We start from the raw sequence: 12,629 nt of genomic DNA, 5'->3' as shown, positions 1-12,629 counted from the left end.
CTTCTCTACCTATCAAACAAAACGGCTGCGAAAACAACTGCTTTCAGGCTCAAGGCTAGTTAAAGGTTTCGCTTTTCTTTATTAGAACACAAAATGCAGAAAAAAGGGCACACGTTTGGCAAAAAAAATAAATAATAATAATTTGGTTACAATAATTACCGTTTACGTCGTATCATGAAATTCATGTTACTCAACCAGATCCCGTAATAAAATGTTTCTTTCTTTCACCCACACCCTGTACTCTAGCAACACCCTTCGATACCCTTCGATACACTGGTCCACGTCTTTTGGAACGATTTAGCGATTTAAGAAGAAAACTCTTATCACAATGAAAATAATTTGGTTACAATTACCGTCTACGTCGGTTCATGAAATTCATGTTTGCAAAACCAGATCCCGTAACCTGTTTCTTCGATTTATAAGCTCTCATATAAAAGAAATCCCCTTTTACCAAAAAAATGTAACTAAGGCCGTGTCCAAATAGGCGGCAACAGCTACGGCTATGGCTAGATCTTGCGTTCATTTCTCCCCGCGATTTCCGCGATATTCTCGCGAGACGGCTGGCCCCGCGAGACTACTGCTCTCGACTACGGTCCCATTATGGGGAGTAGAAAGTCGGGCAACCAGCAGTTCGCGCGCAAACAGAGTGATCTCGCGAGAGCACCGCCACAACTCGACTATCTCACCGCGTGGGACCATTAACGACTTGTCAACAAGTCTAGTTGAAGTATCGTCCTTTAAAGGATTTGGGTACTTTTTCAAAATGTCCACAGATTTAAACTAAACTTACAGGGTTTGAAGATAATGATAGTAGAAAGCTTCCTTTCAAATATTACTTACTGAGGTTCTGTAGTTTTTGAGAAATTAGTAAAAGAAGTCACAACATAATTTCGTCTCACATGAGACGAAAAGTATTTTAGCATGTAAAATCCCATTAACCAGTTATGGTATTATACAATGTACAATAAATATTCTGATGCATTGAATTTATTAATTATATATTAATCAGACAGCATGGGGTGTAGGCTTGCATGCACGGAGATGCAAGCTGAAATAACAAAGTATAATGCAAAATATAGGTCTACCTCGAAAAATACGACGGTAAGCAGGAGAGGACGTCTCAGAGCCATTTAAATCACGCCTCTTTCGTTTTCGGGTCTTGAGTTCCATCAAAGCCTCTTCTTCAGCTATTTTAAACACTTTTCTGCTGCTCTGCTGATAGGTGCACTGAGCCCCCCTTCTGAAGCTTAGACACTGTCACCCAGCCGGCCTAATTCGTCGGCGATTCTATTTTCTTCTTTCGCTCGGCAACTAACTCTTCAGCCTCCAGAAGCGCTTCTATTGCTGAATCTTGACCATCAACCCTGTTAATCAAGGCCAGCTTGGCCTTCTCTAAATCTATTTCTGCTTTTACCCGCAGAACTCGAACTGTTCGATATTCGTCGAAAACTTGGGATACGTTAGTAAATAAGAGCAAACCGAGTGAACAGCGAACCAGCACCCATGTGCGTATTAAGCCTGAAGGGCGTTGGCCAGAGGGCATGCGTATATACCATGGTGACTCAAGCGTAACAATAAGTACAACACGTAGAAAAGGTTACGTATATAATGGAGGAATGTAGGTCCTTTTTGTACAAAACAAAACTAAATTGTTGCAGCACTTACCCTTTCTCACTCTTACTTAATGGCCGATTTCTCCCACCACTTCACACCGAACCACGGCTTCATCTGCAAGGCCTATATCCAATATTATTAGATTACCATTGTCTTGATTAAACTCCACAGTCTTGTTCTTGAACGATGCCACTCTACCACATCGTGCAATTTCATCACTTGGCATGTTTTCCACCCTATTAACTAATGTCCATTTCAGTATAAAGCCATGTAGCCAATAACAGGGTGGAATTAATGTACCATTGGCATACCGAACCTTGCATTCTAACTCTACGTCTTCACCTTCAAAAACTGAGACGACTGGTGGCATGTCTATCATGATGGTCCCAGAAGAAATAGCATCTATATGCATAATAGAAATAAATTTAAACTGATTCAATCACTGAACAACTCTTCAAAGTAATTTCACGCGAGGTTAGCATTGATAACATTTTTTTTTCTGCAAGTCGCCAGACACACAAGGCCTTAAGGCCACTTCAAGGTGTGTGCTACAATTATTTTATTCCAGAGGCCGTTGGCACCTACTCCTGGGGCTGAAACAGGGTTGCCCCATTTACAGTCCATACAGATGAAGGCTTGGGTATCATCCATCAGAAGCCTGGCTGGTAGAGCAGAAAGCACTACCTCCCCAACTTTACAAAGCAATCATGTTTAAGTGTCATGTTTAAGGACCCAAGTGTCACGACCGGGACTCGACCCAACACTCTTCTGAGCAAACACCAGAGCTTGAATCCGGTGCTCTTAACCGCTATATGCCATGACACGCCACTACTTTCGTTTTTTTTGTGTACGTTTTTGTCTTCGACACTGCATCAAAATGTATTTATTTTCAGGTTGCTTCTCAAATAAAAACTAATACTATTTTTAATGTTTTATCGACACTTAAGCTTGACGACTTACCTTGAAACATAATTCCAACAACTATCAAGACTGTAAATGCGCCTCCCATTTTTGGAATGATTATTGACACTGTGAAAACGTTGTTGGATAACAGGTCACTTCGGTGTTACGTAAAAAGGTGTTTAAATTCATGACAATCAAAAACATCTCGTATAACTCAACAGTAGGCCTACACTGAAAAAAAACGCAACTGAGCAAAACTGGTCGATCGACAAAAACGGACATCTCTTCGAGCCAGAAGTGGTGAAGTTCTTCCTTTTGGAAACATGCGGAATATTTACCTTATAAAAGAGAAACAACTGTCAATCTCCTTCTGTGAGTATTGGTTCCACTATCTTTATATTCTCCCCTTATTAAACAAAACAGCTCAGCAACCAACTGTTTTCAGGCTCAAGGGCAGTAAAAGGTTTCGCTTTTCTTTCTTATATTTTTTAAAACACAGAAAGTAGAACAAAAGGATCCACACGGTTGTCAAAAAACAAAAAAGAAAGACACAAACCTTCAAGCAAAACTTTCATCACGTTGAGAATCATTGGCTTACAATTACCGTTATACGACTGATGTTCTTTTTGTTGCTTACTCGGACCCTGCTATAGGACGTTTGACAATAAGTGAGATTTTAAAATTGTTACAATAACGTGCTTGATCACATGTTACCACTTATAATTTGAATTCCTCAGACTAGTGAGACACAGTTGTTATGTCACATGATTGTGACAAGCTTGTTTGCGTAGTTACGTAAGAGACAGTGAACACCCATACAACAGGATTCTGAACAACAGCATTGTATGACTAAGTAAGTCATTGTACCAATCATTATTCAAATCTAACTCGCAATAATGGCTTATTGTTACACTGATGGCTCATATCATGCACCACCATTGTCTTTCTACACAAAATTTTCTCAGTCCATTTTACACATAATTATCACATTTTTCCAGGCCGTGGTAAGCATAGGATGCGTTCAATTGCTTCCCCGGGTCGACCCGTGGTGCTCATTATTCAGGTGAGCCCCTGACAAGAGCTAATCAAAATTGATCACTCACCCTCTCGTGGGACGTCATGCACCTCAGGCCAGCCCCAAATTAGTGACCCGTTCCACAAGCAGGGTACTTGAGGCTGACCCGGGTGAGCCCCTGGAATGACGTCAAAGCTATTCGAACGTACTGGGGGCAGATCGGGGTTTGACCCGGTGTGGCGGTTTCAACTTTCCGCCGTGTTCAGTTTTCCAAATGACCATATACGGTAACATTACGTCATGCGATGCCCGCGCACAGCAAGCGAAAGTAGTCCATTTATAGTGCCGTATTGAGTCATCCGTGTTACACTCTCCGGTAGCTGTCATGGCGGCGTCCACGAGTACAACGAGCGGCGAACGCGTGGATCGTATGAGAGAACTTGGTGTGAAAACCAAGCAAAATATCCTGTATTAAACCAGTGGCACAAGCAGTGTTGTACACATGAATACGTGTTAAGATGGGGCTAGAGAATATGTGACTAAACAGAAAAGAATCGTAGTAGAAACAATTTGGGGTCACTCAGAGAACTACACTACACTAGTCTACAGTACTCGCCAGGGTACTCGCGGCGGTATTTTTGTCTGACTACGTCACCCGGAAAACTGAACACGCCGGAAAGCTAAAACCGCTCGAACAACGTGCTGAAATGTCCGGCTACGTCACCCGGAAAACTGAACACGGCGGAAGACTGAAACCGCCACACCTGGGTAGCTAATCCAATGTACCCATAGGAAACGACCGGTGATTTTTTGTCTAGCCGTTTCCAGAATCACTGTCAACAATGGAACACGTTCTGGCACAAGAAAGGTAATTTTTTGCCTGATTTCAAAGATTCTTTTTTGAGCACGTTTCAAGCCAGTTACATGAGGGGGAAACGTGGACAGTCGTTCCCACACCCTGTCAGTATAATAAAAACGCTATAAGTGAGCAAATGGATGGGTGTAATTACACTTATCGAAAAGGGCTTCAAATGAAACTTGAAAACGGAATTTTACAAGCAAGAAATGCTGTGGTTTGCAGCCCATGTTTCCCCTACCCGCAACTGACCATTTTAATAAACAACATTTTGTATGGTTGTTTGATTTGCAACGGGAACAGCTTACACTATGCAAATTTTGATAGGACACACTTTAACGGATATCAATCGTTTGCATTATTACAAAGGAAAGTACATTTTTCTGTATATTATAATCCCTTGCTTTGAAAGGAAAACAACGAAACTTTCCTTTCCCTTGACACCAGAAAACCGTTGATTTAGGAGCAGGAGTAATTATTTTAAGAGTAAAACAGAAATGGAAACTAGAAATTTCTACTTTCGAAAGAAGATTGACAGTCGTTTTTTTTACAAGGAGTGCGCATAGTTGCAAAACAAGAACTTGATCACAAATTCTGGCTGACAAAACACACGTACATTCTTTTGCAATCGACCAGTAACTCACAAACTCAGCTGATTTGCCATTTATATATACTGCTTCTGGTCACATTTACTTTGAAAAACGCAGTGTTTTTTAAAGGGTAGTCTCGACGTAGGCCATTTTCTCTCTAAACACTTTCATGCCTACCCTTACTGTGAAATCCAAATCGTAATTTCCAGCAATCAATCTGTGTTTGATTTACAGGAGAGACTTGATGTTGTTAAAGATGTGATTTAAAAGCAGATTAAATCATGTAGGCTAATATTGTAGGTTCTAACTGTTATTCGCCAAAATGTTCACAATGACAGTATAACTAATCACAAAATGGAGAGAGGAGTTACTCTGAAGTTCTCAGTCTTGCTTGTTATTGGAAACATATTTCAAGGTAAGTCGACATAAGTAGAACTCGTCAAGCTTATAGCCGGCCTCAGGTCGACCTACGATTTCCATGCGTCCACAACAAACCGTCGGTAACGCGCAGACAAAAATAATTATGCTCAGTTCCAACAACTGAGAAATCGTGCGCCTGCCATTGGTTCCCGACCGTCGGGAATACGTCGCACAAGTTGAACTTGTTCTACTCTTGTGACTGTTAATTTTTTCTAGCGGCGACTGTTTTAAATTGTCTAAAAAATCATCGCCAGTTACGCTCAGGTCGTAAAAAAATCGCCGACTGAAAAGCACCCGATGGTCTTTGATCCGATCCTGAAAAGTCAGTCACCAACTGTTTTTTGTTGACGCAAGGTCGACACGGGGCCGGTGTCAAGATATATTGAGATATTGCACATAAAAATACCCTAAAAATAAAGATTTTTCGTTGTAGTGTCGAAAAACACCACTATAAAACAAGAGCATTCTTATGATCTTCACCTGTGGGAAACAACTTTAAAGCATAAGAATAAACTATAAATAAATAGCAAACTTGCAGGTACAACCATGTGTAAATCTCATAGGGTGAGTGTTGGCTCTGAGAAGAGCCGGTTGGGTTTAGACGTTTCGAACAGTATACTCTGCTCCTCTTCAGGAGAAAACCGGCTCTTCTCAGAGCCAACACTCACCCTAAGAGATTTACACATGGTTGTACCTGCAAGTTGACTATTTATTTTATAGTTTCTTCTTATCTCTCCACACCATGCAAAGCTTCAAACAATACTAACTTTGAAGCATTGTTCAATCCTTGGGTTCAATTTATTGTATTTCTTTGTTTGTTGAACAGGTGTCATCTCTTCTGGGGCCATCACTATAGACATGCCACCAGTCGTCTCAGTTTTTGAAGGTGAAGACGTTGAATTAGAATGCAAGGCTCGGTATGCGGATGGTACATTGATTCCAGCGTGTGATACGCGACATGGGTTATTCCGATGGTCAATAGTAAATAGGTTGGGAAACATGCCAGGTGATGAAATTGCTCGGTGTGGTAGCGGAGTGGCGTCGTTCAAGAACAAGACTGTGATATTTAATCAAGACAATGGCAATCTAACAATATTGGATATAGGCCTTGCAGATGAAGCCGTGTTTGAATGTTTCGTGTATGGACAATACATCAGTCATACAAACACAACAAGAGTCGACGTAAAAAAGGGTAAGTGTTACCTCTAAATTATTGAAATTTACGACAATGGAACCTTCAAATAAAATGTACGGCGGGGTCACATTTTTATTGTTGAATGGCGGCAAACCAATAAAACGGACCTTTGTCTGGAAAACAAGTTCACCAACTAAATTAGGATATAAAATAGGGCAACAATTTTCTCAACAAAGAATGTTCGAATTTTCTAAAACTGCTACCAATTTGTCATTTTGAAGGTTGGGTTGTAGTAGTATTTCAAACGATTTTCTTATTTCAAGCTGATTGTTATGACAAAAGGAAATTGTTGCCAAAGAGTTTGGTCCATCATTGGGAACGTCGTTTTTAACTATAAACCTTTTTATTTTAAAGCTAATTTTGGTGTTCAGGCAGAAAACATTCTTACTTCTGGAGAAGGGGAGGACGTTTCATTGCCGTGCTCTGTGGTCGACAGCGGCACAACTGATCAAAGAAGTTTCACTTTTGAGTGGTCACTCAACGGCACCATACTGCAGTCTTGCAATCCATCAGACGAGGTCATTTATTCCGTCGACCAGACGGGAAAGTACGCGCTTCATCACGGCAAGACAAGCTGTAATCTTACGATTCTAAACTTGAACTTGAAGGACGAAGGAAGACACCAATGTGACGTTCATGACTCCTTCTACAACCAGTCCAACTACAATTCTACAACAATTGTCGTTGCGTGTAAGTTTACAAAGTGTTTATTGAATGTCATGTAAAACAAGTGGTAATACCGGGTCGAATCTGTATCATGACGCAAAGTAGACAATTTACAAGAACATCTGTTTATATTAATCTTGTTTTTTTTTCTTGTCTTTCTCCTTTGTAATTTACAACGAACCAGCAACAATCACATCAACGGAAATTGTTCTTGCTTGTAAGTACAATTTCAATGCAATTTGATTCGTACAGAATTTGAGATGATGTACAGTTTTAAGAAGGTGAATTTGCATACTATTAAGTGTTTAAATTAATGAATAAGTTCTTTATGATGATTGATTTTAAATTTGTTTAAACTTATTTTACAATTAAAGCTGAACCATTATCAATGACAGCAACAAACTACATGAGAGATGTTGGAACGACTAAGTTCAAAACAACACAGAGTGAGTGAAACTGCTACATTAATGGCCTTTGTTTGAGTAACATTGTGTAAGAAGATCGAGTGCATAGCCCCAAGACCAAAATTAATTGCCCCAACCATTACGCCAACATAAATATATAATAGTCGTAACGCCAATGGTAGCCTATAACATAGGGAGCCCGGACTTGTATCGGTGGCACCAGTCTACTTTGAAGGAACACGAGACACTATTGGTAATTGTCAAAGACCAGTATTTTCACTAGTTGTATCTCAACATAATTATGCATAAATTAACAAACCTGTGAAAATTTTAGTTTAATGGGTCGTCGAAGTTGCGAGATAATAATGAAAGAAAACATATATACCCTTGTCACACGAAGGTGTGTGCTTTCAGAATGCTTGATTTCGAGACCTCACGCCAGAGGTCTCGAAATCAATTAAATTATTTTACTGAGAAATAACTTCCTTCTCAAAAACTACGTTACTTCAGAGGGAGCCGTTTCTCTGAAGTAACTTTTGTACTATCAACTTCTTTCCAAGGCTTGTTACCAAGTAAGTTGTTATGCTAACAATTATTTTGAGTAATTACCAATACTGTTCACTGCCTTTAAAACATTTGTTGGTGGCGCAATCGAAAATTAACTTAAAGTTATCTTTACCAAATTCAATCTCTATCAATGATAACATGGGATGAATAAAGGAATAATCTGTAAAGAATACGAGGATGATTCTAAACAAAACATAGTCTAAAAAACTATTTAATTCTTATTTTTTCTCTCAGTAAGGCAAGTCAGGGCACCCCCCGCCCCCCATAATTATACAGATTTCCTGGCAGGGGATAATGCTGAGCAAGCTGCATTTACAATGTAAACAGTCATAAGTCTACAGAAAAAAGAAGAACAAAAAATCTCATTTTAGTATCAAAATAGTTGGGATTTCGGGTCAATAACTTTTCTTATAAGAAAGATGTAAAGTATTACAAACTGCTAGTTTTCAAGAACGATTTTTTTTAATGATGACTAGTAACTTTTTATTTTTTTTCTTCGGCAGTTACAGCTGAACCGTCATTAACCACAACATTGCCAGCAGAAACAAACTTTAATGGAGCTGTGAAACCTAAAATCGTAACACTGAAAACGGGACAAGGTGGGTCAACTTTGAATGACTTTGAAGTACTGCGCCTTGAACACCCAGCAGGGTGGATATGTGCGCATTACAAGTCTTATTATTATTATTATTATTATTAATAAGTATTTGTTTAAGAAGATCGAGAAAACCCCACAAGTTTTGTCAATCTCCTTGTCATCATACCAGCAGTAATCTCAGATCACGATGTGATTTGTGACCTAACTAAAACTGGTTTACATTGTACTTTACGCTGATATTTGTAATTTATCTTGTTTGTACTTGTGTGGTGTGCTGGTTAAGAGCATCGAATTCAAGTTCTTGTGGTTAAGTCACCGGAGTGTGGGTTCGAATCCCGTCACGGCGCTTGTGTCCTATACCAAGATACTTTACTATAATTACTTCTCTTCACCAAGGGGTATAATTGGGTACCTGCGAGGGTAGAGGTTGATATTGTGAATGAATAAGTAATTGTATTGCTATGGTTGCACACAATAGGTTGTATACTTCCAGGGAGCTGAGAAAGTTTAACGGATTGTTGGTCCAACGACCAGGGCACTATTAAATGTAAAGCGCATTGAGACAGTTAAAGTGAAAGGCGCCATAAAAAGTTGATATTATTAATTGTTATTATTAAGGGTCTGGAGATACTCCGTTGGAATCTGCTCGGAAAGATGCTGTTTTGATCACAGCTGTGTCATCCGGACTTTTCCTGGTCGCAATAAGCCTGCTGGTTGTCGCATCGAGGCTTCGTAAAGACCGTAAGGACCTTTCATGTTTAGTGATTTAGGGAACTCGACAATTAGGAAAGTATAGTTTAAAAAGAAATGTCAGCAGAAAATCATTAAAAGTCTTTAACACGCATTAAAATCCATACATTGAGCAACAATTCATAAGGAGTTTAACATTAAAATTTATGGCATGGGGTCAAGGTCTCGCTCAAGGGCCCCTGATGGGGTTCAGGGCAAGGCCCTTTGGCGGGGTTCAGGTGCTGGAGCCCCTATAACCGTTTAGTTTAAAGCATATCTCGTTGGCTTATTCTATAAGCCGTCCTTGATATTAAATGGTTATCTCTGGTTCAGGGAGAGGGAAAACATGGTTATTATCACAACTTTACAAACACTTTTACCCCAATGTCTCTGTTTTCCCGCAGGTCATTCTGCTGTCCAGATCAACCAAACGTAAGTAACTCTACATTTAGTGCAACATCCATTTATGTATTTATTTATTTATTTATTAATTACTATGTTAACAAAAAAATCATTGGGGGGGGGGGGGTGGCATATCATCCGACTGAAACGTTTGACTGTTTGATTGTTTGTTTGGTGAAGATAAAGCAAGAGAAGGAAGTTTAAAATTAAGGAAGAGGTTACACATGGGTGGGGGGAAGAAAAACATAATTAACGACAGAGTGTTTAGATAGTATTCTCCCTTCATTTTTACTGGGCAAACTTAAATTAAACAACACAGTGTTTTTTAAAAACAGCAATGATGCGAACAGAGCTACTGTGACTTTCAGACGAGCCCCTTCACCAGGAAGCATTCGAATTGGACCCAATCTGTCAAGCAGATTTGAACAACAAGGTAAACAAATCTCAATAAATAACCAATTTTTTTTAAATATTTTGTTATATATTTTTATTATCTTTATAATTTTGGAACAAAAGCCAATGAGCCGTTTCTCACAATGTTTTATACTACCAACCTCTTCCCATTACTCGTTATCGAGTAAGGTTTTATGCTAATAATTTGTTTGAGTAATTACCAATAGTGTCCACTGTCTTTAAAGGAAACCTTGTCATATGTAGCCATAATTTCTTTTAGAAGTGTTCTTTTTGCATTTTTATAAGATGCAGAAACAGCCTATGCAGAAGTTAGAGAGATTGGCGACCATGCAACATCGACAACCGATAATCGCAATGTCATAGCACATACATATGCTGAGTCGAGGCTGAATTTGTCTGAAGAGGATGAAGCCCCAAGCCCGCCCCCACCGCCTCGTGGAATTTTGTATCCACCACCACATTGGCTGTGGCAATGAGTAATAAGGAACATTAGCTTGCATAGCGAAACAGCAACAAACAATAAACTACGCGATCAATTTAAAGACACTGGATACTATTAGTAATTGTCAAAGAGCAGTCTTCTCCCTTGGTGTATCTCAACATATCCCAAAATAACAAACCTGTGAAAATTTGAGCTCAATTGGTCGTCGAAGTTGCGATATATTAATGAAAAAACACCCTTGTCAAACGAAGTTGTGTGCTTTCAGATGCTTGATTTCGTGACCTCAAATTCCAAATCTGAAAACGTAACTTCAGAGAGAGCCGTTTCCTCAAAATGTTTTATACTATCAACCTCTCCCCATTACTCATCAAGTAAGGTTTTATGCTTATAATTATTTTGAGTAAACCAATAGTGTCCACTGCCTTTAACAATTATGTTAACAATAACAATTCCAATGAGCCCCTCAAAGGCACTGCACCTTAATTGTCAAACACCAGTCTTCCCACTTGGTGTAGGCTACTCGACATAATTAGGCCTATGCATAAAAATAACAAATAAGTGAGAATTTGAACTAAATTGGTCATCGAAGTTGTGAGAGAATAATGACAGAAAAACACCCTTGTCGCACAAGTTGTGTGCTTTCAGATGCTTGAATTCAGCTAAGGTCTCGAATTACAAATTCAAATAATTGTAGTGAGAAATTGCTTCTTTCCGAAAAACGACGTTACTTCAGTGGGAGCCGTTTCTCACAATGTTTTATACTAATAACAGCTCTCCATTGCCCGTTACCAAGTAAGTTGTTATGCTAACAATAATTTTTTAGTAAATTATCATGTGTTTAATATTTAATTTAGGCCTATGTGTTAAGGAAGTTTCATTTAAAAAAAAAATTACCATTAACAATGGCATACTGGTTTACACACACAATTCTGGCAGAATTTTTCTTTTCTTTTTCTTGATGCCCCTCAAACTAGAATAAACTTTTAAGACAGTGGAGAAACAAGCTGACAACGGTCAGCACTGGAAGCGATTTTTAATCCCTACGACAGCTTTAAAGACACTGACACTATTGGTAATACTCAAAATAATTGTTAGCATAAAAACTTACTTGTTAACAAGCAATGGAGAGCTGTTGATAATATAAAACATTGTGAGAAACGGCTCCCCTGAGGTAACGTAATTTTCCACGAATTTGACTTCAAAACTTCAGGTTTAGATTTTGCGGTCATGAAAACAAGTGTCTGAAAGCACACAACTTCGTGTGACAAGGGTGTTTTTTTTCTTCATAGTTATCTCGCACTTCGATGACCAATTGAGCTCAAATCTTCACAGGTTTGTTATTTTGTGCAAAATAAAATGTTGAGATACACCAAGTGAGAAGACTGGTCTTTAAAAAGTGTCTAGTGTCTTTATGTTGTGTCATTTATAATCTTCTATACTTTCACCTGGTTACCAATTCCTAAACTAAAAGTCACACCATGTTTATTTGGCAGTGTGCCCAACAGAGAATTACGGTATTCGCAGCTCAGCGTGATCGATTATACGAAACTGTTCCTTGTGCCATTGAGAAATTGTTTGTTATTTCAACAGCAATTGATTTTCCATGTATTTTTGTCCGACTGTTTCGCAATTTTTGGTTAAAAAACACACACAAACACTTGTTTCGTGTTATTGTTACGTTTTCCTAATGCATGGTGGAAATAACTAGTTCAATGGTTATTGTGAACGAGTAACGGGAAAGTAACACAGGAAACGCACCTGGGACGTGCGTAAACAAACATAATAAAACCGTGAAACACAAGGCACAACAAAAC

The 12,629-nt window shown here is 39.0% G+C and overlaps 1 protein-coding gene across 3 annotated transcripts; it reads left to right on the top strand.

Annotated features, from left to right (window-relative positions):
- Window positions 1-6,396: 6,396 nt before the first annotated feature.
- On the top strand, window positions 6,397-10,950 carry LOC117301624. Of its 3 annotated transcripts, none has more exons than XM_033785646.1 (9): window positions 6,397-6,590; window positions 6,948-7,283; window positions 7,444-7,476; window positions 7,634-7,705; window positions 8,734-8,829; window positions 9,447-9,569; window positions 9,962-9,989; window positions 10,295-10,392; window positions 10,665-10,950. In XM_033785646.1, exons 1-9 carry the CDS (start codon window positions 6,398-6,400, stop codon window positions 10,847-10,849), a joined length of 1,164 nt encoding a protein of 387 aa, XP_033641537.1. In that variant the 5' UTR covers window position 6,397; the 3' UTR covers window positions 10,850-10,950. The 3 variants fall into 3 exon arrangements, with proteins under 3 accessions (XP_033641537.1, XP_033641536.1, XP_033641538.1); XM_033785645.1 differs by having other exon boundaries at window positions 10,659-10,950; XM_033785647.1 differs by having other exon boundaries at window positions 10,636-10,820.
- Window positions 10,951-12,629: the final 1,679 nt, after the last annotated feature.

This window comes from Asterias rubens, chromosome 17, assembly GCF_902459465.1.
Source record: "Asterias rubens chromosome 17, eAstRub1.3, whole genome shotgun sequence".
NCBI classification, from domain to species: Eukaryota; Metazoa; Echinodermata; class Asteroidea; order Forcipulatida; family Asteriidae; genus Asterias; species Asterias rubens.
The sequence above is the reverse complement of the archived record's forward strand: the minus strand, read 5'-3'. Positions and strand labels throughout refer to the sequence as shown.